We start from the raw sequence: 24,167 nt of genomic DNA, 5'->3' as shown, positions 1-24,167 counted from the left end.
GCTGGCAGGAAATTTGAGCAGGAACTTGGAAAGCTGCTTGTGTTTATGTTCTGTCCTGAATGTCAGATCTTGCAAGATAAGTAGAAGTGGGATGGATGCATCTTGGAGGTTTCTCTCAGGGTGGAAGCGTCGGGTTAGCTTACGACAGCCTGGGTAGGGTTCTCCGGCGTTCTGAATTGCTGCTTAAATCTGGTGCAAGAGCCTTAGGGAGGCATCAGTGACATAGGGAGAAATAAGGCCGTGCTCCCATATGGCAAGCGTGAAGTTCATTGCTACAGATCTACTACTACAAAAAGCGAGGCCAGTGTATCGTGACTAATGCTCTGCCAGCAGGTCTGCACTGTAATTGCAGGGTTTTGTTATGTTATTTCCTGTAAGAACAGAAATAGCATAGCTCCTATGACTAGAAGCTTCTTCATTCATTTGCATAGTTTTTGGGTGTACACTTATAAGTGCTTTGAAACCCTTCAAAATGAAAGGGACAATATAAGTAAATATATCCCCTTTCATACTCGCATGAAGAACTAAGCCAGGAAACACTTTGTGCCCTCTTGCGCTTTTGCTCATAATACTGGATTAGTTGGTAGGCTAGGTTGTGGCTCTCATCTCGGCAGGGACGTCCAAGGGCAGCGTGGACAGTTAGTCTGCGTCCTCTGCCATGTCCCATCTCTGTTGGTGAGGTTCTTCTGCAGCTCAGCAGTTATTACTTACGTACTTCGGAGAAATTTATTTTTCTATCGCTCTCCTACCCACCTATTAGAAACTTGTCAGCTTAAATCCAAAGCATTTAAGTGAAATCATTGAGCTGGGAGGTGGCAAGTTACCAACACGGGATCATCGAGAACGCTCACTGCACAGGACTTGGAAGGGACAGCGAGAAAGTTGCTCTCTAAGTTGTCTAATTGGGCAAAGCAGATTAAGCTGTAACACGTGACAAAAGTTGCTTAGACACTACTTTTTTTTTTTTTTTTTTTTTTTTTTTAATAAAAGCTTTAGCCAGATTGCTTTAAAGATTGCTAGCAGAAGTATAGCCTTGCAGCCAAAGGCTTTGCTGGAAGAAACTCCAGCTGCTACTTACGGGCACTTCTTTTACAGACCGAAGTGTGCAGGCTCAGCAGCCATCAGCCTGCCTTGGGCTGTAGAGACTGCAGTGAGAACTTAGGTGAGAGCCAGGCAACCGCACGTGGTCTGTCAGCTCTACAGAAGAGCTTTAAAGCTTGCTTTTAAAATATCACAGGATCACCCTGTGGGCCACAGATAAAGAATAAACCCAGTTGGTCTTGCACATAATAAGCACAGATGTTAATTACTCTTCAGGTTAGCCAACTCTTAAGTCTTCCTCTTTACAATGTTGTAAATTGAGAGCACTGTGCTGAAATCTGTAGAGTGATGTCTGTCTTATATTTAAAAAGTAGGTAAAGAGAAAAGACCAAGTTTATAATCTCTACCCAAAATATCTGCCTCTGACACGCTGCATTTTTCTGCACTAGGATGCTGTTGTAGTCATCTTTCTGCACAAGGATGTCTTACAGCTTTCTTGGAGAACCTTTGAAGCTTAGGGAAGCTTGGCTTTAGTTTTCAGGACTTCTCTTCCCCCAAGCCAAATATGTAGCTGATGGTGGCAGTGTCGTTCTTACCTGCTGAGGATCTGGCTGGAAGATAGGAAACAATTTTCCAAATGAGGACTAGCAAATTTTAAATTTACTTACAATGACTTTTAAATTGTAATCTGCCACTTTGGGTGTTTCTGCAGGATGTTGGCAGTTGATTTGGAGGCACTGCTTGTGTTAACTGTGAGCATGGTGATGGTGCCTGTGTTTCCTGAGCTCGTCTGTGTGGTGGAGACATCTTTGCCAGCGTTTTTCTCAAGCTGCAGCCACTGCCCTTCCCCTTTGCTGAGCTGTTCGGTAGCGCCCTTGCAGCCTGTTCTTTGTTCACTATGCCTTTCAAGCTGGTGTGGCTGTAAAATTTGCCTTTTGCATTCTTAAACTTATCTTCACAGAGCAAGAGCTAAAATAAAAGCAGCCTAAACTACATGGTTTAAAATCCTGGCATTAAAGACTTTATTTCTGTTCTCCTCCTTGGTGCTACGGGATGTCAAGCAGGAACACAGTAGGTCCCTTCAGAATATTTAGTGAAATCATGTGTTGCTCAGTTTTTTGCTAACTGCTGTTCTTTCCAACTGCGAGAGAATGATGCATTGCAAAGATGCTGTGGCCTGGAGCGCCTGAGTAGCGCAAATCCGGCACGTGCGTGGAGCTCGCTGCTTTTGATTGTGCCGCATGCCCAGGCCGCCCCACGCTCGCTTCCGAGTGGCTAGGACTAACGATGTTCTCCACCGCAGCGCTGCGAGGTGTGCAAGCAGGCGGTGCCGGCGGACTGCCCCGTCGTCTACGCGGACAGGGCCGGCTACGCCCGGCAGTGGCACCCGGCCTGCTTCGTGTGCTGCAAGTGCTCCGAGCCGCTCGTCGACCTCATCTACTTCTGGGAGAACGGAGCGGTGTGGTGTGGGCGCCACTACTGCGAGAGCCTGCGGCCGCGCTGCGCCGGCTGCGACGAGGTGGGGCTGGCCTCGCGCCCCCGCTCCCCGGCCCCTGCGCCCCGGCTCCCGCCGCCCGCTCCCCGGCGCGCTCCCCGGCCCCCGCTGCCCGCTCCCCGGCGCGCTCCCCGGCACGCTCCCCGGCCCCCGCCGCCCGCTCCCCGGCCCCTGCGCCCCGGCCCCTGCCACCCGCTCCCCGGCCCGCTCCCCGGCCCCCGCTGCCCGCTCCCCGGCGCGCTCCCCGGCCCCCGCCGCCCGCTCCCCGGCCCCTGCGCCCCAGCCCCTGCGCCCCAGCCCCTGCCGCCCGCTCCCCGGCGCGCTCCCCGGCCCCCGCCGCCCGCTCCCCGGCCCCTGCGCCCCAGCCCCTGCGCCCCAGCCCCTGCCGCCCGCTCCCCAGCGCGCTCCCTGGCCCCCGCTCCCCGGCCCCTGCCGCCCCGCGCGTTAATTTGGGGCCCGTCTAGCGTGCGCCTCGCCCCCCTGCTAGCTGTATCCTTCTGGTGTTGGTCGCTGGGACGTGCAGCTTCACTGGGGAGCTGGAGGGACCTGCGCTGGAGGAAACAGGGTGGGAAAGTAAAATATTGGTGGCTTCATCTCCGCTAGCTGCGCTGTATTTATCTTGGAGCAGGAATCTAACTCTCGTCATGTTTAAAGTGACGCTTCTATAGTTTGTAATTGCAGCCCTTGTTTTTTTTTTTTTTTTTTTTTTTTTTTGGCTTGATTGCTCCCGAGTAGTCCCATCCCTATTTACGCGTTCTCTGAAGACTGATCTCAGCAGCTGATGGGTTTAATGGCGCGCTGGCTCGGGGCGCTCCGTCCCGACGAGCCCCGACTCGGCGGGGTGCCGCTCGCCTCGTCCGTGCCGCCGCGCTCGGTCGGGCTGCCCGCGGCAGAAACGACGGGAACGAACGATTCTCTGCTTGCTCCCTAGATAATCTTCGCGGAGGACTACCAGCAGGCCGAGGGGATGAGCTGGCACAAGAAGCACTTCGCCTGCGTGGGGTGCGAGACGCTGCTGACCGGCAAGCCCTTCAGCCTCGACAGCGCCAGCCTGCTGTGTGCCACCTGCAGTAGAAGCAGACATCCCTGAACCAGAGCCGCTTGGGAAAGCACCCTTGGCTCCCAGATCCAAGCCAGAATTGGTGCAGTTTGAGAAGTGGAAGGTTCTTTAAAAAAAAAAAAAAAAAAATTGTTCTTTAGGCTCAAATTAGAGCCTGGCTATTCACTTGCCAGCAGCTAACTACCCCCTTGCATCCTATTCGTGTCCGAGGGGTGGGGTGTACGAGGTGCATCTTACTACGATCAGGTTTAAACACAAATTTGGGATTTTTTTGTTTAAAATGCAAACCTCTCAGCTTCTCATATTTAAGTTCTTGCAAATTCTCTTAGAAATAGCACATCTCAAAGTTAATTTTTGATATACTAAACCTATGGTGATGGCCAATAACAAGGTGTTTTTTGAAATCCATACTGGAAGTTTACATTAATACAATGTTGACAATTGTACTAAATCAACGATTTTAAAGAATTTGGTTAACCAAGCAATAACTTTCTGAAAGCAGATGATATAAAATACCTGCAATATGTAGCTTTCTCCTTGTAAGTTTACAGTAATGTAAAAATAAGTAAAGACTGGCATACAGAATGATTTATTTAACCTTAGCAAGATAAAAGCTTTATAGATCTACCCCAATGGCAGACCAGTTATGGACAGTTGACTAATTCAACTAATCTGAGTTGTAGACATGAAACGGGAATGCAGACTTTCCGGGCAGCTCCTCCCAGCACCTTGTTGCTGAGTTCTCTCCCTTGCCGCCTCCCTGTTTCAAGTGAGTGTGTTTTAACAGAGAGGCGTTGTGTTCTCGCACTAGTACCGGAGGTAGCTAGCATTTACAGCATGGACCTTATTTCAGCTTGTCTTGACCAGGAATTTTATGGAAGACAACACTTCAGCTTGAGTTGTCTCAGGTTTTTCATGTCTGACATACTGCAATGCCAGTTTTCCTGTCTTTTGTTTTTTCCCCTGTAATGTGTTACTGATGGTGTCCAAGAAGGAGAAGTGTGTCTCCATTCCAGAGCCTGCGGAGCGGCTGTTCGCCCCGCCGGTGGCGGCGTGCTCTCCGTTCGCGAGGTAAGATCGCCGCTGCATTTCAGACTGAACAGGGACAGCGGCGGCCTAGAATCAGCACTGAATCCACTTGTGTTTCCTTCCCCGTGTCATGCAATCCTTCTGTTGGTCACAAACTGTCCAACAGTCCAGACTAGTAGATGTCTGTGCACTTGGTCTTTTTTCTTATACTAAATGTCAGTTATTTGCCAGAAAGAACTGGAATACTGTTTGTAGCGGTGTAAGGAGCTCACAGCTGCTAAGATATTTCTCTTTCCGACAGAAGATGCTGGCTTCTTGCTTTCAGAGCGTACTCCCTGCTGTGAATGTTTGCTTAATTGCTGTAAAATAGCTCACAAATGACAGCATGCAAGTTTGACAGCAGGATGCACAAAGCAAGCTTCCACCTCTGTCCTTCTGCTCGCGCAGCTGCATGCAAGCCTCTGCTGTGTGCAGCTTGTTGAAGCCTTGCACCCCGTGGTGACGATATCTACCACTAGGAAGGAGTAGGTCCGAGCTGATCACTGTTTTAGAGTAGGTGAGATAAAGACTTAGTGTAAAAGATGCGTCCAAATGTTTTGTGGGGGTGAGTGTGGGCTGCTCTGGTGGATGCCTCCAGCCTTCCCACCTCCATTTGTATAGTTAATGTTCCTGGAAATGCTGAGAGATCTCAAAAGAGTAGATGAAACCCTGCCTCCAGAACTAGAGCAGCAACATGCCGCTCCTGTGGTGCTGAAGGCGGGAGCGATGGGCACGTGGTGCTCGCGCTCCTGGGCTGTCCGTGGCCCTCGTGTCAGTCTGACCCATCTCTGGTTATACAGCAGCTACTTCCAGTGTCTGGGGGCATTGCTTCTGGAAACTCGGTGGGATGCTGTAAGACATCAGAAGATGCATAGGCCCCAAGTCACACTAAGGCATAATCAAATTCTCTCTGAGTAGCTTTAGATACAGGCACTTTGGTTGTTAGCGAAGCAGGGATGAAGAGCTAAACCCAGTGCTTAGTTTTATTGCATCTGTTTTGTTACAATGGAAACTTCCTAAAACCTTTGTAATTTTTCTGAAGGCACGATGTTGTTCTAAACCCTGCTAAGTTAAGGCAGCCAAACATGCGTATGCTCAAAGTAAGCAGTGATGGAAATAGCCTGCATCACTTAGGAGACGCTGTTTCGGCAAAGACACTAACATCCAAACAGCATTCCTTGCTAGAAAGTCACTGTCCATTTGTGCATGCAGCTGGTTGCCTCTCTCAGAGCGATTTGCCCGCAAGCTAGGTATACGGAGATAACCCATCCAGGAAACGTATAAACCAAATGCAAAAATCAATAGAACACCGAGTTCTTAAAAGTGAAAAGCTATTAAGTAACTAACCACCAGGACCACGGAAAACGCAGATTGCTGCGGTCTTTTCCCCTGGCTGGCCTGGGTTTTGTTCTGCCTTGCCTCGGTTGGCTGCAAAGTGCTTGCAGGGTGTTTGTGCTGAAGTGAATGCAGAGGAGGGGCGAGCCGGGTCCGTGACCCGAGTCGGGTGTTTCTGCAATGCTGTGGCTGAACTGGGACGCTGGAAGCCCCGTGCCGGACGCAGCTGGAGCTCTGCGTGGCGCCGGCGGTGCCGGGCAGCTCCCCGTGCCGGCGAGGGCCCTCGGGAGCCCCCGGAGCCCGGCTCGGCCTCCTGGCACTCGCAATTCGGCGCCGCAAAAAGTGCCCTTTTAAAGTGCTCGGCGCAAAGCGAGCTCCTGGAGCGGGCAGCGGCCGGCGGGGCTGCGGGGGCGCCTGGGCACGGGCACGTTCTGGGCGAGGGCGGCGCTCCCGTGGGTCCGGACCTCGTGGGTCCCGCGGGCTTCTCCTCCCGCATCTCCCAAATAATCGTTAGTGACTCCAATAACGAACCTGGCAGTGGAACCGGGGCGGGCTGCATAAGCGCTTAACGAAGCTCTTGGTTTCGGTGTTCGTGCTCTCCGCAGCACTCCTGCGAGCGCCTGGCTCGGCCCCTCCTCGGCGTGCGGGTCGTCTTTGCGTAAACAGTCTGCGCGGGGCCCTTCCTGCAAGGAAGGATTTGCAGGATCAGGGTCCCTGCTTTCCATTTTGAAATTATTTTGTTATCAGCCATTTTTTTTCTGTTCTGCGGCTGTAAACTTAGCATGACTGAATTAAAATTATGTAGTTTTCAACTGTAGAAATGAGTGCAAAGTTAAGCCCAATGTTTAAACTATTGGAACGAGAACACAGCTGTTACTGTCCTAAAACTTTTTGCAACTAAAAGTACTTGTCTAAAATCCTGAATATCAACAATCAACACTTCTTTTTTTTTTTTGAATATTCTACGTAATGCTGCAGATGCACTCTAGTTTGATCTCTTACTCTCTAATTTAGTGCTCTTAAGCTCATTAAATCTGGGCTTGCTTTTTCATCCTCTCCGGACAATAGCTATTGAGCTGTTTGCTCTTCACTATGTCCTGGCGTAAAGTCCATTTTGCATATAAGGATCATCTTCAGTCATAGTGCCTTTGTCATGGATTTGTTTTCCTGGGTTGTGATCACCATCTACTGCTCTCCTACTACAGATAGCATCAGCTTCTTTCTTTTTTTCAGTCCGTTTCCATAAATACAAAAATACTCCATCACTAATGGCTTTATTCAGCTGTTTTGAGTTGAATGCCAGTGCAGCATGTTCTAGTTTGGATTGGGTTTTTGTGAAATATAAATTGTAATTTTCTTTTAATGTCCCTGTTTCAGCATGCACATGCTTACTTTAAGTCTTTTGGATCTCTGGCATCTACCCCAGCTTTCCAGGTATTTTTGTAGCCTCTAAAATACTTTCTGCTTAAAAAAACAAAAACAAACCTCATTGCAATTAAACAGCTTAGCAAAACGCTGTGCATTAAATTAATGGATTTAACAGCTCAAACCGTATGCCAGTCTTTAGTGTCTTTATTAAAACTGAAATTCAGTGTGCACATGTCCCGCAGGTGAAGACATCACGTTTTATTTTGCTAGGGTTTATTGTCTAGAACGAAGGGCTGCTGCAGCTGTGTCCTCGGTGCGCCGCGGTCGCTGCTTTTCAGGGGAGTTTAGATTTGCAGTGGGGCGCTGCTGGCTCGCGGAGGGCTAGCCGCTGCCTGCGGAAGCTCGCTCTTGTGAATTGGTAAAAGTCGAGGTGTCTCACGAGGCTGCTGTGTGCGACAGGAGCAGCCGTCTTGTTCCACAGCCGCTTCCAGCCCCTTGTTTCAAATAAAAACTCCTGTTAAAGAGCATCGATCTCGCTGGGCTGCGTGCGCGCCCTCTCCCTGGTACGGGATGCTCTGAGACCCCGGGGCAACGCCTGGTGCCCGCTCGCCCCGCCAGCCCCTTCACGTTATTTTCTCACCAGCCTCCAGGAAGGGTCTCGGAGACGTTGCAAGCGCCGCCCCGGCTTGGCCCCGTCGCCGGCGGCTCAGGCCCTTCACGGGGGCTGGCGCTGGGGGGACGAGCCGCGCTGCCGCCCCTCGCCTCGTCCCGGCTGGGGAGGGCTGGGGCCAACTCTCCTCCTCAGCACAGCGTAGGAAAAGTCCTCCTCGCTCGGGTATTTCTCCAGCGCCCTGGCTTGGCCCTGCTCGGCTGGACTCGGCGTGATGCTGGCTGTTTACCCGGGGGTAGGCGAGGGCCACGGAAACGGTGTCATCTCTAGCACAACTCAATAATTACCTGGGTGGAAGAGGCCTGTCTTGCTCAAACTTTAAAGAGTTTTATTATTGCCCTCAGTTCTTTATATAGTGTAATTTCAGGTTCCTTTAAGTGTCAAAAGTTGGTGGTGTCAGGTGAGAAAAACATAAACCAAAGGCAGACCGAGGTGGCTGTATAAACACTGCAGTAGAACTTTCCAAAACCCTCCGGGGGGAAAATTGAGGGGTGCAAAACCAAGTATTCAGGAAGTGCTCGTGTTTCACTGAAAGCGTTTGTCTGGAGACCAGACGCAGCCGCCGCCGCCTTAGGGCTCTGCAAATAACAGCGTTCATCTGGGTATGTGTTACTCTATAGAAAGCAGGGTTACTTAGGCCTCTATACATCTAATTTGAGCTTTTATTTACTTTTTAATTCAACCTGTCCAGTCAAATCACTTAACAAGTAAATCTCTCCACAATTACATGTTTATGTATTGTGTCCTTATTTTAAGACTTGGTGCGTGCAAGCCTTGGCACCATACGTGTCTTACAGTACTTTCCTTACTCTGCCTTGCACACTGCAAGAACACTTGGTTTATGTCTTCCAGTATCCCCGCGCTGCGCTGCGCTCCTAAGGAAACGGAGGGGAAGGGGTTTCGGCCCCCTGGAAGGCAGGGCACCTTCTCGGCGAGCGCGGGCTCGGGGGTTCCCACGGCGCGAGCCGCGGCCGGGCCTTCGCGAGGAGCCCCGGGGAGAGCTGGCGGGGGCCGCTCGGGCCCGCCGAGGAGCAGAAGCGGCGGCTCGGCCGGCGTGCCCGCCGCACCGTTTGGCGTGGGGCGGCTGGAGCGCGCCGCGGGCAGCGCTCTGCCAGCCGAGCGGGGGAGCGAGCAGAGCAGCCCCCCGAACAGGCTCCCCGCGGCGCGGGCGCCGGCCCTGCCGCGAGCCCCGCTGCAGCGTTTCGGTGCCGGCGCTCCCGCCGGGCGCGGGAAGCGGAGAGCAGGCGGCCGCTGCGCGAGCGGGCCCGCAGCCCGCACAAAGCCGCGCTGCTCTCCCGGTTGCTTTTTCCACGGGTATTTCCACGCCCCTGAGCTCCAGAGCGCGCTGCAGGAGCCCGGGGACGGAGGCGAAGGGGCAAGCGGCCAGGGAGAGGCAGCGCGGCAGCACGCAGCCCCGCAGCCCCGCAGCCCGCTGCCGCGTGCGAGCCCCGGCGGGGCCGCCTGAAACCCCCGCTGCCCGCGGCCGCAGCCCCCGCGCCGCGCCTGTCGCTTGCTTTTTCCTGTACAGGTTGAACGGGGGACATGAAAGATTAAATCTCAGTAGGCAGCAGTTTGCAGCCTCATCTATCCTTAACGCCTGTACACGGTGCCCCAGGACCAGCAACGTCCCTGCGAGCGTTCAGCGCTTGGCTGGAACAAATCCGTCTCCCGCAGACGCACCCTAAAAACGCTCCCCGTTGCTGTTGGTTCGCTCGAGGCAGCTTCAGCTTTTTTCTCTGTTTATTTTTTGACACTAGTGTGCCTAACGCTTGCAAGCCAAGGAGGGCGAGCGTGTGATAGTTGCAGGGGTCTGCGCGCCTTCCCAAGCCGTCCCCAAGCGCGTGACGTTCGCCAAGGAGCCTCGTCCCTCGGGAGCGCCGGAGCGCCGCGGTCGCGGCGTCCTCCCGCGGCACCGACCCCCCGCCGCCCTGCTCTGCAGCAGCAGGGGCTTTGCTTGGCTTTTAGCCGCCAGAAAAGGCGCCGCGGAGGGCTTGGAGCGCGCTAGAGTTTACCAGGCTGCTGGGCACGGTGTTTAAAGGAAAAAAGCCGAACAAGCGGCACGGGCTTCCCGCTGGGCACGACGAGCGGCCGCAGGCGGGGAGCCGTCAGGGTTTTGTTGCGTATGGCAATCAAGCCCAGGAAACGGTCCCATGATCTTACGCTGAAAGAATCTGGGAATTATGCAAGGATTTTCCTAAAAATGCCGTTGTCGGAGGAATGAGGGTTTGCATTCTTACTCGGGACACGCTCTGAAGCGCCAGCAGCTCTGCGAAGCTGCGCAGCCAAGACTCAACCGGCGCTGCAGCGGGAGGAACGTGTTTCACCCCGAGTAGCTGCTCCGAAGGGTTTCTGATCGACCGAAAGTGTGGTTCAGAAAGGCCGCGGCTGAAGCGGGCTCTCCTCTGCGCGGTGCCTTCCAAGGAGGGAGCGAAGGCCGCGCGCAGCGGCGCGTGCAGTGCCGGCGGCCCGGCGTGCCGAGGGGCATCGTGCGCACGGCGCGGCACGGCTCGGCTCGGCTCGGCTCGGCGCTGCGCGGCTCCGGCGGTGATGGTGCTGCGGGCTTTCCCGTGCCTCTGAGGACGAAACGACCCCAGCGCTCCCCTTCCTCCAGTCGTCTCAGTGCCGAAAGCGGGTTCTGCGGCAAGGGTCGATGACGGGACAGGCTCCGGCACGGCCGGGCCGCGCGGCTCTGAGTGCGCGGTGCCGCCGGCGGGTGGCCGGCCGGGCGCGAGCGGGGCCGGTGCTGGTGGCGGGGCGCAGGCCGGGCCAGCCCCGGCCGCGAGCAGCTCCCCAGGGGCTCGGCAGGGCTCCTGCTGCGGCGCAGCTCCGCGGGAGCACGGCGAGCGCCGCAGCCGGCAGCTGCTGCCACGCCGGCTGCTTTGGGCACGGTGTTCCCAGAACCGGAAAAGGGGAAAAGCCAAATACGGCAGCGGTTTAGTGAAATCACGTACGGAAACGGGAGAGCGGGAGTCGCCCTGCTGATGAGCAAGGGCAAAAGGGAGCGAGGAGCTGCCGGCGGGGACACCCGGCACCCAGCACCCTGCACCCCGCACCCCGCACCCTGCACCCGGCACCCTGCACCCCGCACCCAGAACCCCACATCCAGAACCCCACACCCAGCACCCGCACCCCGCACCCGGCGGCTTTCTCTGTTGAAACGCTGTTTCTCGGCGAGTTTCTCCGGCATGTTTTTGGCTTCTCGGCTGCGCGCCTCGAGCTCGCTCCCGCGGGCGGCGGAGGCGGTACGTCGGGCGCTTCAGACGCGGGGAGGCGGGAGGGAGCTCGGCCCCGGGGCGGGCGGGCATCGCTGCGCGCCCGCCGCCGCCGCCCTCCTTCCCCGGCCCCGTTCCTTGCTGCCTTACGCAGCTCGCGGCCCCGTCCCGCGGCGAGCGGGGGCCGCGGGGCCGGCGCCCCCGGGACCAGCCGCGAAACCCTGCCTTGCCCTCGGCGCCCTGCTGCGCCAGCAGGCGCGGCGCCCGGCGGAGAGCGCGGCCGGGCGCGGGCGCGGCGAGGGCGGGGGCTACTTCATCGGACGGGTGAGCCCCCTTTCTACAAAGCCTTGCCGGACAAAGTGTGAAACCCACCCCAACCCGTGCGGAGGGGCGCTCGGCCTCGGCTGTGCCGGGCAGCAGGGCCGCAGGGGCCGGGCGGACTCTGCTGCGAGCAGCGGCGGCCGCGCCGCGGCGCTTTCGCAGCCGAGCCAAGCGGTGCATTCGTTTCTCTGCTGCAATCGCTCGTTTTGCCCTCGTTTTCCCATGGCTGTCACAGGCAGGGGAGGGTGCTGCTGCCGTCTCTGCGCCTTGCGGTTAGCAAAGCAGGAACTGGGGCTGCAGCTGCGGCCGCCGCAGCCCCCGGGCCGGCGCGCGCCGGCAGTCCGGGCGGGAAGGCGAGCGGCGCGGCGGAGCGCGGTCCCGCGCGGCCGCCCCGCGCCGGCTCCCGCAGCTCGGCCCCGCGCCCGCGCCCCCGCTGTCTCGGTTCGGCCCCCGTGCAGTCGCTGCCCTCGGCCGCGTGCGGTGTTGGCAAGCCGCGCGGCGGGGGCGCCGCCGGTGCTGCCGATCGCCCGCTCGCTCCCCCAGCGACGCGTCCGCGCCCGAGCCGGCGGCGGGGCGCGAGCGCCGAGCTCTGTTTTCCTTAGCCGGGACAGAGGCGAGCTATCACCCCGAGGAATTTTATAGTTTCCTGTGAAAGAAGGGCTGGTAATTCATCAGGCATGAAAAAGCGCGTCTGAGCCAAGAATTTATTTATTTTTACGCTAAATATAGTTGAAATTCTATTGAAAAAACAACGCCAGGAATGGCCCGGTTTTCGTCACCAGGAGCAGTGGCGGCCCCCGGCCCCGGCCCCGGCCCCAGCTCCGGCCGGGAACGGGCGCACGGTTGGGGCCGTGGCCGCCGGCGAGACCCTGCCTGGTTCCCGCGCGGCGCTGCTCCCCGGCACCGGCACCGCGGGAAAGGCCGGGGGGGGAGCGCCGACCGGCCCCCCGCACACCCCTGCCCTTGGCCCCCCGCACACCCCTGCCCTCGCCCCCCGCACACCCCTGCCCTCGGCCCCCCGCACACCCCTGCCCTCACCCCCCACACACCCCTGCCCTCAACCCCCCGCACACCCCTGCCCTCGACCCCCGCACACCCCTGCTCTCGGCCCCCGCACACCCCTGCCCTCGCCCCCCGCACACCCCTGCCCTCGGCCCCCTGCACACCCCTGCCCTCGACCCCCGCACACCCCTGCTCTCGGCCCCCGCACACCCCTGCCCTCGCCCCCCGCACACCCCTGCTCTCGGCCCCCCGCACACCCCTGACCTCGCCCGCCGCACACCCCTGCCCTCACCCCCCACACACCCCTGCCCTCAACCCCCCGCACACCCCTGCTCTCGGCCCCCCGCACACCCCTGACCTCGCCCGCCGCACACCCCTGCCCTCGACCCCCGCACACCCCTGCTCTCGGCCCCCGCACACCCCTGCCCTCGCCCCCCGCACACCCCTGCTCTCGGCCCCCCGCACACCCCTGACCTCGCCCGCCGCACACCCCTGCCCTCGGCCCCCGCACACCCCTGTCCTCACCCCCCGCACACCCCTGCCCTCGGCCCCCCGCACACCCCTGTCCTCACCCCCCGCACACCCCTGCCCTCGGCCCCCCGCACACCCCTGCCCTCGGACCCCACACACCCCTGCCCTCGGCCCCCCGCACACCCCTGCCCTCGCCCCCCGCACACCCCTGCTCTCGGCCCCCCGCACACCCCTGCCCTCGGACCCCACACACCCCTGCCCTCGGCCCCCCGCACACCCCTGCCCTCGGACCCCACACACCCCTGCCCTCGGCCCCCGCACACCCCTGACCTCGCTCCATGTACACCCCTGCCCTTGGCCCCCCGCACACCCCTGCCCTCACCCCCCACACACCCCTGCCCTCGGCCCCCGCACACCCCTGTCCTCACCCCCCGCACACCCCTGCCCTCGGCCCCCCGCACACCCCTGTCCTCACCCCCCGCACACCCCTGCCCTCGCTCCACGTACACCCCTGCCCTTGGCCCCCCGCACACCCCTGCCCTCACCCCCCACACACCCCTGCCCTCAACCCCCCGCACACCCCTGCCCTCGACCCCCGCACACCCCTGCTCTCGGCCCCCGCACACCCCTGACCTCGCTCCATGTACACCCCTGCCCTCGGCCCCCTGCACACCCCTGCCCTCGCCCCCCGCACACCCCTGCTCTCGGCCCCCCGCACACCCCTGACCTCGCCCGCCGCACACCCCTGCCCTCGGCCCCCGCACACCCCTGTCCTCACCCCCCGCACACCCCTGCCCTCGGCCCCCCGCACACCCCTGTCCTCACCCCCCGCACACCCCTGCCCTCGGCCCCCCGCACACCCCTGCCCTCGGACCCCACACACCCCTGCCCTCGGCCCCCCGCACACCCCTGCCCTCGCCCCCCGCACACCCCTGCTCTCGGCCCCCCGCACACCCCTGACCTCGCCCGCCGCACACCCCTGCCCTCGGCCCCCGCACACCCCTGTCCTCACCCCCCGCACACCCCTGCCCTCGGCCCCCCGCACACCCCTGTCCTCACCCCCCGCACACCCCTGCCCTCAACCCCCCGCACACCCCTGCCCTCGGACCCCACACACCCCTGCCCTCGGCCCCCCGCACACCCCTGACCTCGCTCCATGTACACCCCTGCCCTTGGCCCCCCGCACACCCCTGCCCTCGGACCCCACACACCCCTGCCCTTGGCCCCCCGCACACCCCTGCCCTCACCCCCCACACACCCCTGCCCTCGGCCCCCGCACACCCCTGTCCTCACCCCCCGCACACCCCTGCCCTCGGCCCCTGCACACCCCTGTCCTCGCTCCACGTACACCCCTGCCCTTGGCCCCCCGCACACCCCTGCCCTCACCCCCCACACACCCCTGCCCTCAACCCCCCGAACACCCCTGTCCTCGCCCCCCGCACACCCCTGCCCTCGGCCCCCGCACACCCCTGTCCTCACCCCCCGCACACCCCTGCCCTCGGCCCCCCGCACACCCCTGTCCTCACCCCCCGCACACCCCTGCCCTTGGCCCCCCGCACACCCCTGTCCTCACCCCCCACACACCCCTGCCCTCGGCCCCCGCACACCCCTGTCCTCACCCCCCGCACACCCCTGCCCTCGGCCCCCCGCACACCCCTGTCCTCACCCCCCGCACACCCCTGCCCTTGGCCCCCCGCACACCCCTGCCCTCGGACCCCACACACCCCTGCCCTCGGCCCCCCGCACACCCCTGACCTCGCTCCATGTACACCCCTGCCCTTGGCCCCCCGCACACCCCTGCCCTCACCCCCCACACACCCCTGCCCTCGGCCCCCGCACACCCCTGTCCTCACCCCCCGCACACCCCTGCCCTCGGCCCCCCGCACACCCCTGCCCTCGCTCCACGTACACCCCTGCCCTCACCCCCCACACACCCCTGACCTCGCCCCCCCCACACCCCTGCCCTCAACCCCCCGCACACCCCTGCCCTCGGCCCCCCGCACACCACTGTCCTCACCCCCCGCACACCCCTGTCCTCAACCCCCCGCACACCCCTGCCCTCGGCCTCCCGCACACCCCTGACCTCGCCCCACGCACACCCCTGCCCTTGGCCCCCCGCACACCCCTGCCCTCACCCCCCACACACCCCTGCCCTCAACCCCCTGCACACCCCTGCCCTCGGCCCCCCGCACACCCCTGTCCTCGCCCCACACACCCCTGCCCTCGGCCCCCCGCACACCCCTGCCCTCGGCCCCCTGCACACCCCTGTCCTCGCCCCCTGCACACCCCTGACCTCGCCCCCCGCACACCCCTGCCCTCGCCCCCCGCACACCCCTGTCCTCGCCCCCTGCACACCCCTGACCTCGCCCCCCGCACACCCCTGCCCTTGGCCCCCCGCACACCCCTGCCCTCAACCCCCGCACACCCCTGCCCTCGGCCCCCACACACCCCTGCCCTCGGACCCCCGCACACCCCTGCCCTCGGCCCCCCGCACACCCCTGCCCTCGGACCCCACACACCCCTGTCCTCGCCCCCTGCACACCCCTGCCCTCGCCCCCCGCACACCCCTGCTCTCGGCCCCCGCACACCCCTGCCCTCGGACCCCACACACCCCTGTCCTCGCCCCCTGCACACCCCTGACCTCGCCCCCCGCACACCCCTGCCCTTGGCCCCCCGCACACCCCTGCCCTCGGCCCCCCACACACCCCTGCCCTCGGCCCCCACACACCCCTGCCCTCGGCCCCCCGCACACCCCTGCCCTCACCCCCCACACACCCCTGCCCTCAACCCCCCGCACACCCCTGCCCTCGCCCCCCGCACACCCCTGCCCTCAACCCCCGCACACCCCTGCCCTTGGCCCCCCGCACACCCCTGCCCTCAACCCCCCGCACACCCCTGCCCTCGGCCCCCGCACACCCCTGTCCTCGCCCCCTGCACACCCCTGCCCTCGGCCCCCGCACACCCCTGCCCTTGGCCCCCCGCACACCCCTGCCCTCAACCCCCCGCACACCCCTGCCCTCGGCCCCCGCACACCCCTGTCCTCACCCCCCGCACACCCCTGCCCTCGCCCCCCGCACACCCCTGCCCTCAACCCCCACACACCCCTGCCCTTGGCCCCCTGCACACCCCTGCCCTCGGCCCCCCACACACCCCTGCCCTCAACCCCCCGCACACCCCTGCCCTCAACCCCCGCACACCCCTGCCCTCGCCCCCCCCACACCCCTGCCCTCGGCCCCCGCACACACCTGTCCTCGCCCCCTGCACACCCCTGCCCTCAACCCCCCGCACACCCCTGCCCTCAACCCCCGCACACCCCTGCTCTCGGCCCCCGCACACCCCTGCCCTCAACCCCCACACACCCCTGCCCTCGCCCCCCCCACACCCCTGCCCTCGGCCCCCCGCACCCCTGCCCTCGACCCCCATGCGCCCCTGCCCTCGGCCCCTCGCACCCCTGCCCTCGGCCCCCAAAAACCCTTGCCCTCGCCCCCCCGCACGCCCCTGCCCTCGACCCGCCCCCCCCCCCCGACGTGGGAGCTGTGCTGACTGCGGAGAAGTTAAACATGGGTTTTAGTAAAGCGAAGCGCTGTAAAGCAGCGCGGCCGTGGGGCCCCGCGCTGCCCCCGGCGCCGGGGCGAGGTGGGCGCGGGTACGGGCGTCCCGCAGCGCCGCCACCTCTCCCTGCCGACGCCACCCGGGCAGAACCCCTCGGCCAGGCCCCAAACGGCATGAGACCACGGTGAAAAAAAAGTCCTGGGGGAGCAGAAGAGCTTCTGCTTGGGTTTAAGTGTGAGTGTCGAGGTCTGTGCATTTGCTTGCACGTTTCCGAAGTGCTCAGGGTCTGTTCGCTCCAACTTCCCAAGCTTTACGCTGCAAACCAAAGTGCTAGAACTAGCCTCAGGCCAGAGCGATCTGAGGTTGGTGGGAGCTTTTGTTTCCAGCATTTTCCAAGGGGAATGTTGCAAGATGGGTGAGAAAAAACAACAACAAAAAAAAGATTAAAAAAAAAAAAACCCACAAAAAACAAAAAGCAAGCCCTGTCAGAAAAGGTGTCTCCAGGCTCTTAAGCCAACAGCCACGTGTTGCGTCAGGACCCAGGGCAGATGCTCTGCCCTGCCAGCAGCGCTTGCTGGTAAGGCAGGGAAATCATCTCAGCTCTCTGCTGCTCCCGCGATTACCCTGGGCCAGCCCGGCCGCAGGGTCGGCAGTGGAGGCTGCACGGGCACTGCATTTCTGCGCTGCGCAGCGCATTCCCGTGCTGCACGCTGCATTCCTGCACTGCACGCCATGCACTGCACGCTGCATTCCTGCGCTGCGCAGCGTGTTCTCGTGCTGTGCGCCACGTTCCCGCACTGCACGCTGCGTTCCCGCACTGCACGCCATGTTCCTGCACTGCATGCTGCATTCCTGCGCTGCGCAGCGTGTTCTCGTGCTGTGCGCCACGTTCCCGCACTGCACGCTGCATTCCTGCACTGCACAGCACGTTCCCACACCGCACGCTGCGTTCCCGCACTGCACGCCACGTTCCCGCGCTGCACGCTGCATTCCTGCGCTGCACAGCATGTTCTCGTGCTGCATGCTGCGTTCCCGCACTGCATGCCGCGTTCCCACGCTGCGTGCCGTGTTGCCGCACGCCGCACATGGGGTTCCCGCGCCGCCTGCAGCCCTGGGGAGCGGGGCACCCTGCACTCACTGCCAGCATGGCCGTCCCTCCTGCAGCGCTAATGCTCACGCAGGCGCTACCGCCGGTGGGACAACGTGGCAGGCCAGGCTGAAATCAAATCCCTTCAAGGCAGGCTTGATAATTTAATAGCTTTTGAAGCATATTGCTACAGAGCATGCAGTAACTGGGGAAGAGCGGTAAGTAGAAGAGGGAAGGGAAGGCTCCGGCGGGGGTGCCGGCGTGCGCAGCCGTGCGCAGCCCTGGCTCCGAGGAGGCGGCACCGCGGGGACCGCGAGCGAGCGGCGTGAGTGCAGGCAGTGCCCCGCAGCCCGCAGCGGCCCCGGCGCGGCTCCCCGGCTCGCCGGACGCTGCAGGTGCAGCAGCACCGCTCGGGGTAGTCCGGCGCGCACACCGCGTTTTCCAGGCCCTGGATGAAGTAGCGGCAAGGCTTCCCCGAGATCCGGGAGCGGACTTCGGAGAGGGGGAGGAGCGCGATGGCTTGGCGCTAGGCAAAGAAAATGTCGTGACAAGCTCAGAGTTAATGAGCAGAGACCGCATCTCTCTTCAAGTCAGCTTAAGTAGAAAGGAAAGGAAAAAAACACCCCCCTCGCCCAGGTTTTAGCCAGAAGGGTGCCAGGTCCGAGGCGGCTGAGCGGGGCAGGCAGGGTGCTGCGGGAGGGCGAGCGCAGGGTGGGCCGGTGCGCGCTGAAGCGCCCCGCTTCCAGCACGGCTACGTAAGCTAAACCGTTAGCTCCGTCACACACTTGCTTCCAGGCCTGCGGCAGTGGCGGTGCCCGCGGCGTGCCGAGGGCCGTGCGTCACCGCGGTCCTCGCTGCCCTCCCCTACGGCTGAGCTGCGCCCAGGCGTGCCAGTGCTTGTGCCACAAGCTCCCGGCGCTGCGACGAGAAACCCGCCAGGCAGCCCTGAGCCCCCGCCGTCTGCGGGGAGCAGCTCCGGCAGCCGTGCAACGACGCGGCTGCAAAAGCTTTTGAGCAATTGCAATGGGGCTGCGTGTTTCTCAGCAAGCCTCAAGCGCAGAAAGCCCCGCGGCAGCGCTGCATGGCTTGGGGGGGCAGGACGCGGCCCTGGTGCAGCGGCTGCGCCCGGCACCGCTGCGGCGCGGGATGCAGCACCGCCGGCACCGGCCTCCGCGCAGCACCACAAACTGCTGCAGATTCAACCCCTGTGGCCTGCAGCGGGGAGGAAGCCGCTGTCGGCTGCACTTATCCGGTGGCTGCTGCCGGTGGCAGGACGAGCGTGCGGGTCGGGCACGGCACCAGCCCTGCTGCACGCTCATTGGAGAGCCCCGCCTGGTCGTGTCTTGTCTGTGCAAAATGAGTTTAGCAAGTCTCACGTTTCCCCAGCCTGAACCAAAGGCAAGTTTGGGTGAGTTTGTCATTCCTGATCAGCCAGCAAAGCCGGCAGCACACGCGCCCAGGCTCGTTTGCCAGCCTGCAGACTGGCTTCGTGTAAGGGGCGGCTGCCGGCAGCGGCAGCACTCGGGTTGCTCTTCCGCATCAGCGGAAACACCGGGACAGGACCAGGCGCAGGGCAGGGGCAGAGTGGGGCAGGAGCAGGGGTGGGGGCAGGGCCAGGACCGGACCAGGCGTGGGGCAGGGGCAGAGCAGGGCAGGGGCAGAGTGGGGCAGGGGCAGAGTGGGGCAGGGGCAGGGCAGGGGCAGGACAGGACCAGGTGCAGAGCTGGGGGACAGGGGCAGAGTGGGGCAGGGGCGGGGGCAGGGGCAGAGCGGGGCCGCTGGCAGGTCGCTGCTCGCAGCGATGCCCCCGAGCTGCCGCTGCTCCCTGCGCCCCGACGGCCAAAGCGCGGCAAGTCGCTGCCATCTAGCGCCCGGCGGAGCGGCGCGGAGCGGAGCAGAACTGTGCAGTGCGGGGATGTGCCGTGCAGAGCGGTGCGATGCAGCATGGGGAGCTGCAGCGCGGTGCGGTGCGGTGCAGCACGGGGAGGTGCAGCATGAATCGGTGCGGTGCAGTGCAATGCAGAGCGGTGCAGTGCGGGGATGTGCTGTGCAGAGCAGTGCGATGCGGTGCGGTGCAGCACGGGGAGGTGCAGCACGGGGAGGTGCAGCACAGGGAGGTGCAGCATGAATCGGTGCGGTGCAGTGCAATGCAGAGCGGTGCAGTGCGGGGATGTGCTGTGCAGAGCAGTGCGATGCTGTGCGGTGCAGCACGGGGAGGTGCAGCACGGTGCGGTGCAGCACAGGGAGGTGCAGCATGATGCGGTGAGGTGCAGTGCAATGCAGAGCGGTGCAGTGCGGGGATGTGCTGTGCAGAGCAGTGCGATGCGGTGCGGTGCAGCACGGGGAGGTGCAGCACGGGGAGGTGCAGCACAGGGAGGTGCAGCATGAATCGGTGCGGTGCAGTGCAATGCAGAGCGGTGCAGTGCGGGGATGTGCTGTGCAGAGCAGTGCGATGCGGTGCGGTGCAGCACGGGGAGGTGCAGCACGGTGCGGTGCAGCATGATGCGGTGAGGTGCAGTGCAATGCAGAGCGGTGCAGTGCGGGGATGTGCCGTGCAGAGCAGTGCGATGCGGTGCGGTGCAGCACGGGGAGGTGCAGCACGGTGCAGTGCAGCACAGGGAGGTGCAGCATGATGCGGTGAGGTGCAGTGCAATGCAGAGCGGTGCAGTGCGGAGCAGAGCGCGCTGCCACCGCGGGAGCTGGGGCTGTGGGAGCCAGCGGAGCGCTCCTCCTCGCCCCACGAAGTGCCACTGGTCCCGCGGCCATCCGCACACCAGCTGCTTGTTGCCATTATGCACCAAGTCACAGTTTTAAACGCAGCTCAGTGAACCCAGCAAATCCTGCCAGGCTGTGGCCACCCGAAGCCAAGGGAATATTTGCAGGCCTGATACTTACGTCAAACATATGGCCAGCTTCAGAGGAAACTACAACTGAAGCCGCCAAGCAAATAAGGATGAACAGAGCTTTCTTCTTCCAAAAGATGCTGATAATTAAGCAGAGGCACTTTAGCCAACAGCAAGTGGAAGGGATGGGAAAATAAATGGTGGGGAAAGTGCCGGCAGAGCGCAGCCCAGCGCTAAGTAAACAACACATGGTGCTGGGGATTTGGCACCGCGGGAGAGAGGCAGCACCTGCTTCCCATACGGCTGCAGGGCGCTTTGGGCAGCGCCCATCAGTCTAGTGAACAAACAGCTTTCGCTGCTGAGAAGTGCAAATCATAGCCTGGAGATTAGCTGGAAGACAGAAACTGCCGAAGAGCCGGCTTTGCGAGGCCACGTGGAAATCCAAATCACCTCCCTCTAGGTTTATTTTGGTCTTTGAATTTACTTGTATTTTTAATGTGAAATCTCATCTTTCCTGTGGGTGAAAAGACAGTATGTCCTAAGGTTTATTCAAAATCAGCACTTCAGGTGCAAATAGTGATAAAAAACAATGTTTGCCAGAGCTTTGAGAAGGCAAAAGGAACAGTAATAACCACAATCATCTCCTTTGTCATTCAATCCATTCCTGAAAAATGATTTCCATGGTATTTCACTTATGAATTTCTTTTCTGTTTGCTATAGATCACCTCTAAATAAATTACAAAGTTGGTGATTAATCTCAACATCTTATTGTGCCTAATTGAGCTCACTAATCAACCATAATTAGCTCAACCAGGACATGTTTGGGGGAGCCCGCAGGCAGTTTCCCGCGGGTTTTGGCTCCTTTAGCTGCTGCAGAGCGCGGGAGGGGGCGGCAAGCGCAGCGCTGTGCTGGGCGATGGCTCGCGGCGAGGCCGGGCAGCTCTCCGGCTCGGGGAGGTCCATGACGGGGTGCACCTGAAACGGAGAACCTGCCGTGTGCAAAAAGAGCCCGTGTGCCTGGCACCAACGCGGTCACTGCACCCTTCAGCAAACGTGCAACGAAGGACCTGGGCACGTAATGGAAAAACGCAGACTCGGTTCTCAGGCCAAAGCCCCAAAGCCCCAAAGCCGTGCGCGTGCCCCCGGCGCCCCGCAGTCAGAGAACCGCCGGGGTGCCCACACCAGGGCCCAGGCCCCGCGCGGCTCGTGGGGGCGCACGGTGGCTGGAAGAAGCTGCTGCTCTCCAGCCCGCAGCCTCGGATTAACGCGCGCACTGGGCGACTCTGCGGAAACGGCGTCCCAAGGGGATCTGCGCTCGCCTTGTTCCAAGAGTTTCAGGTCAAACTAGGAAGGTTTTACGCAAAGCCTCTCTGTTTGTCCCAGCATATGGACAATTTACAGAAGAAATATTGCGCTTGCAGGCAAAACCTGTCAGGATTAGTCAGGAGTGATGGCCATTTACGTTAAAGTCCCGCCGATTTCAGTGCCTATAGGCCCTCAGATCTGAAACGCGTGCTGAAGAGTGACTCAGCTGCGAAAACGTCATACAAATCCCAGTGGGATTCGGCAGCACCAGTTGCAAAATCCTTGGTAGAGAGGCATGACACTGAGTAATAGCTCTCTGGAGGGCCATTGGGGCCGTGCTGCATGGCATCTAGCTCAGAGCCTTAGTACATGACTAACGTTTCTACAGGCTACTGCAAAACAACCAATAAATAATAAAAAGGCACAGCTAAATCCTCACTCGATTACACTCCCGTAAACAAAAACTGGACTGAGACCTGCACAAATATGGACGTGGCTGTAAGGGGAGGAAATGCTGCATTTCAGTCATTTCCGGACTCTTTCTCCCGTGGTTTTAGTGGGAGAAGGCGGAAGGCTCCCCCTGGAAGCCCTGCATTTAGAGGAGCGAAAGGGAGCGCCTGCCACGCACCTGGCTACCGTTTTGCTTGAGGGGCCTCCACGGCTTTTGGTGCCCGCAGCAGCGCAGGCGGCGCAGCCGCTGCCGTCAGCAGCTCCCGGGCGCTGAACCCAGGCCCAGAGCCGGCTGGAGAAGCCCTCTTCAGCAGGACGAGCTTCCCGGGAGGCTCCGAGGGGAAGCGGCCGTGTCTGCGGGGCGGACGCCGCTCACCTGAACGTTTTCGTCCCTGACCACGTTCGCCCCGTTGGCTGCACTGAGCAGCTCTCCTGGGACGTCCAGAAACAAACTCGAAGATGTTCCTCCCGCAAGGGAGGGGAGCAGACGCTCGGGGGCTGCTTCGAGGCGCTGAGCCGGCCACCAGCCGGTTCCTAAACGCCTGGGCAACGCGTGCGCGCTCCCTGATTTCTGACGCCTGCCTAACCTTCATGCTCGCCTGCGTTGGTTCCTCAATAACCTCACAAAAAACCAAAATAACCGAAATAACCACTATGACCCCCCGCCACGTTACTCACCAGGTTGTCACCAGCTGTCGGAAATGTTGGAGCTTTTTCTCTTCCTGACACGTCGTACAAGTCTCGCTGCCCCGGCCGGAACAGGTATTACACCTTTTGAGGCAAAAGTAAAGATTTTAAGCAGTGTCTGAGCTGCCTGCCTTCAGCAGCCTGCGGAGCCGAAGGTGAGTTTAAGCCTATTCCTTCAGCTGGCTCCTCGAGCCATCGCGAGCCCCGGCGGAGTCACGCTTTAGAGCGGCCGCCGTGATCACCCGCGGCACCGTCTCTGCTGTTCGGAACCTGGTGGAGCCGCAGAAACAACGCAGTTTTAGAACGGCACCTTTTCTTCCTTTTTTTGGTCACTTACAGCTCACTTTAAGCCTATTTATTAGGTCCGCCGCTCGCCAGAGCCGCGGGCAGGCCTGCCGGCTGCGGGGTGGCACCCGCCCCGGGGCAGTGCCGAGCTGCTCTGCTCTCGTTGAACCCCCCAGCTTCTCCGGTTTCCAAGAAAAGACTGGAATTGTAGCAGAAAGGTTTAAAAAAAAATAAAGGAAGAAAAGAGAGGCCCAAAAAATCATTTCCCAAAGGTTCAATATATCTCATGAGTGTGGGACACCGGCTTGGATTCTGGACTCTGAAGGTGGGACGTACAGCATGGATAATAGCTGCTAAAACCAAAGCAGAGGAGACGTCAGCCCGGGCAGCGCCCGAGCGAACAGCCCGGCGTGCCTTTCGCGGCCCGTGCCGAGCAAAGCTGGCTTCGCTTTTGCTGCCGAGTCTCCGCCGAGCGCCCTTGCACGTTACGCACCGCGTCTGCAGCGCACCAGCGCACGGGAATCGGTGGCGACTGCCAGAATCGGAAGGCGCCAGCTTTACAAACCCGCCGTTTTCACGCACGCAGCTAGCGTATTTGCTAACTCAGCCTTGCGGAGAGCAACATTGTGCCAAGTAGGCACATTGCAAACGAGTACATGAAATAGCTCACAAATAGTAACTCTAGATTAATTAGGCGTTTTGGTCAAATTCACTAGTGATATCAATCAGATGCATTCTAAGATGAAATGCCTTTTTTTCTTAGATATGTATTTTTCTACTTTTATTTATTCATGCAGTTAGTATCTTTTTTATTTAAGTAAGTGTGTTTAATCAGATGATTGACTTTAGTTAAGCAGCAGTCTTACTCTTGTTCAAGCACAACACATCGTTTAGCAGCCGAGGGCATGGCGGGTG

At 60.9% G+C, this 24,167-nt stretch overlaps 1 protein-coding gene across 3 annotated transcripts in view; it reads left to right on the top strand.

Annotated features, from left to right (window-relative positions):
• LMCD1 (LIM and cysteine rich domains 1) overlaps positions 1-8,763 on the top strand; it is a 40,372-nt gene extending 31,609 nt beyond the window's left edge. For all 3 annotated transcript variants that reach the window (XM_062585977.1, XM_062585976.1, XM_062585978.1), the window contains 2 exons: positions 2,345-2,560; positions 3,468-8,763. In XM_062585977.1, the coding sequence (XP_062441961.1) occupies positions 2,345-2,560; positions 3,468-3,626 (375 nt within the window). In that variant the 3' untranslated portion in view covers positions 3,627-8,763. The remainder of the gene's footprint in view (positions 1-2,344; positions 2,561-3,467) is intronic.
• The last annotated feature ends 15,404 nt before the right edge of the window (positions 8,764-24,167 follow it).

This window comes from Rhea pennata, chromosome 12 (assembly GCF_028389875.1).
Source record: "Rhea pennata isolate bPtePen1 chromosome 12, bPtePen1.pri, whole genome shotgun sequence".
Lineage (NCBI taxonomy): Eukaryota > Metazoa > Chordata > Aves > Rheiformes > Rheidae > Rhea > Rhea pennata.
Note: the sequence above shows the minus strand (reverse complement) of the source record. Positions and strands in the feature narration are given on the sequence as shown.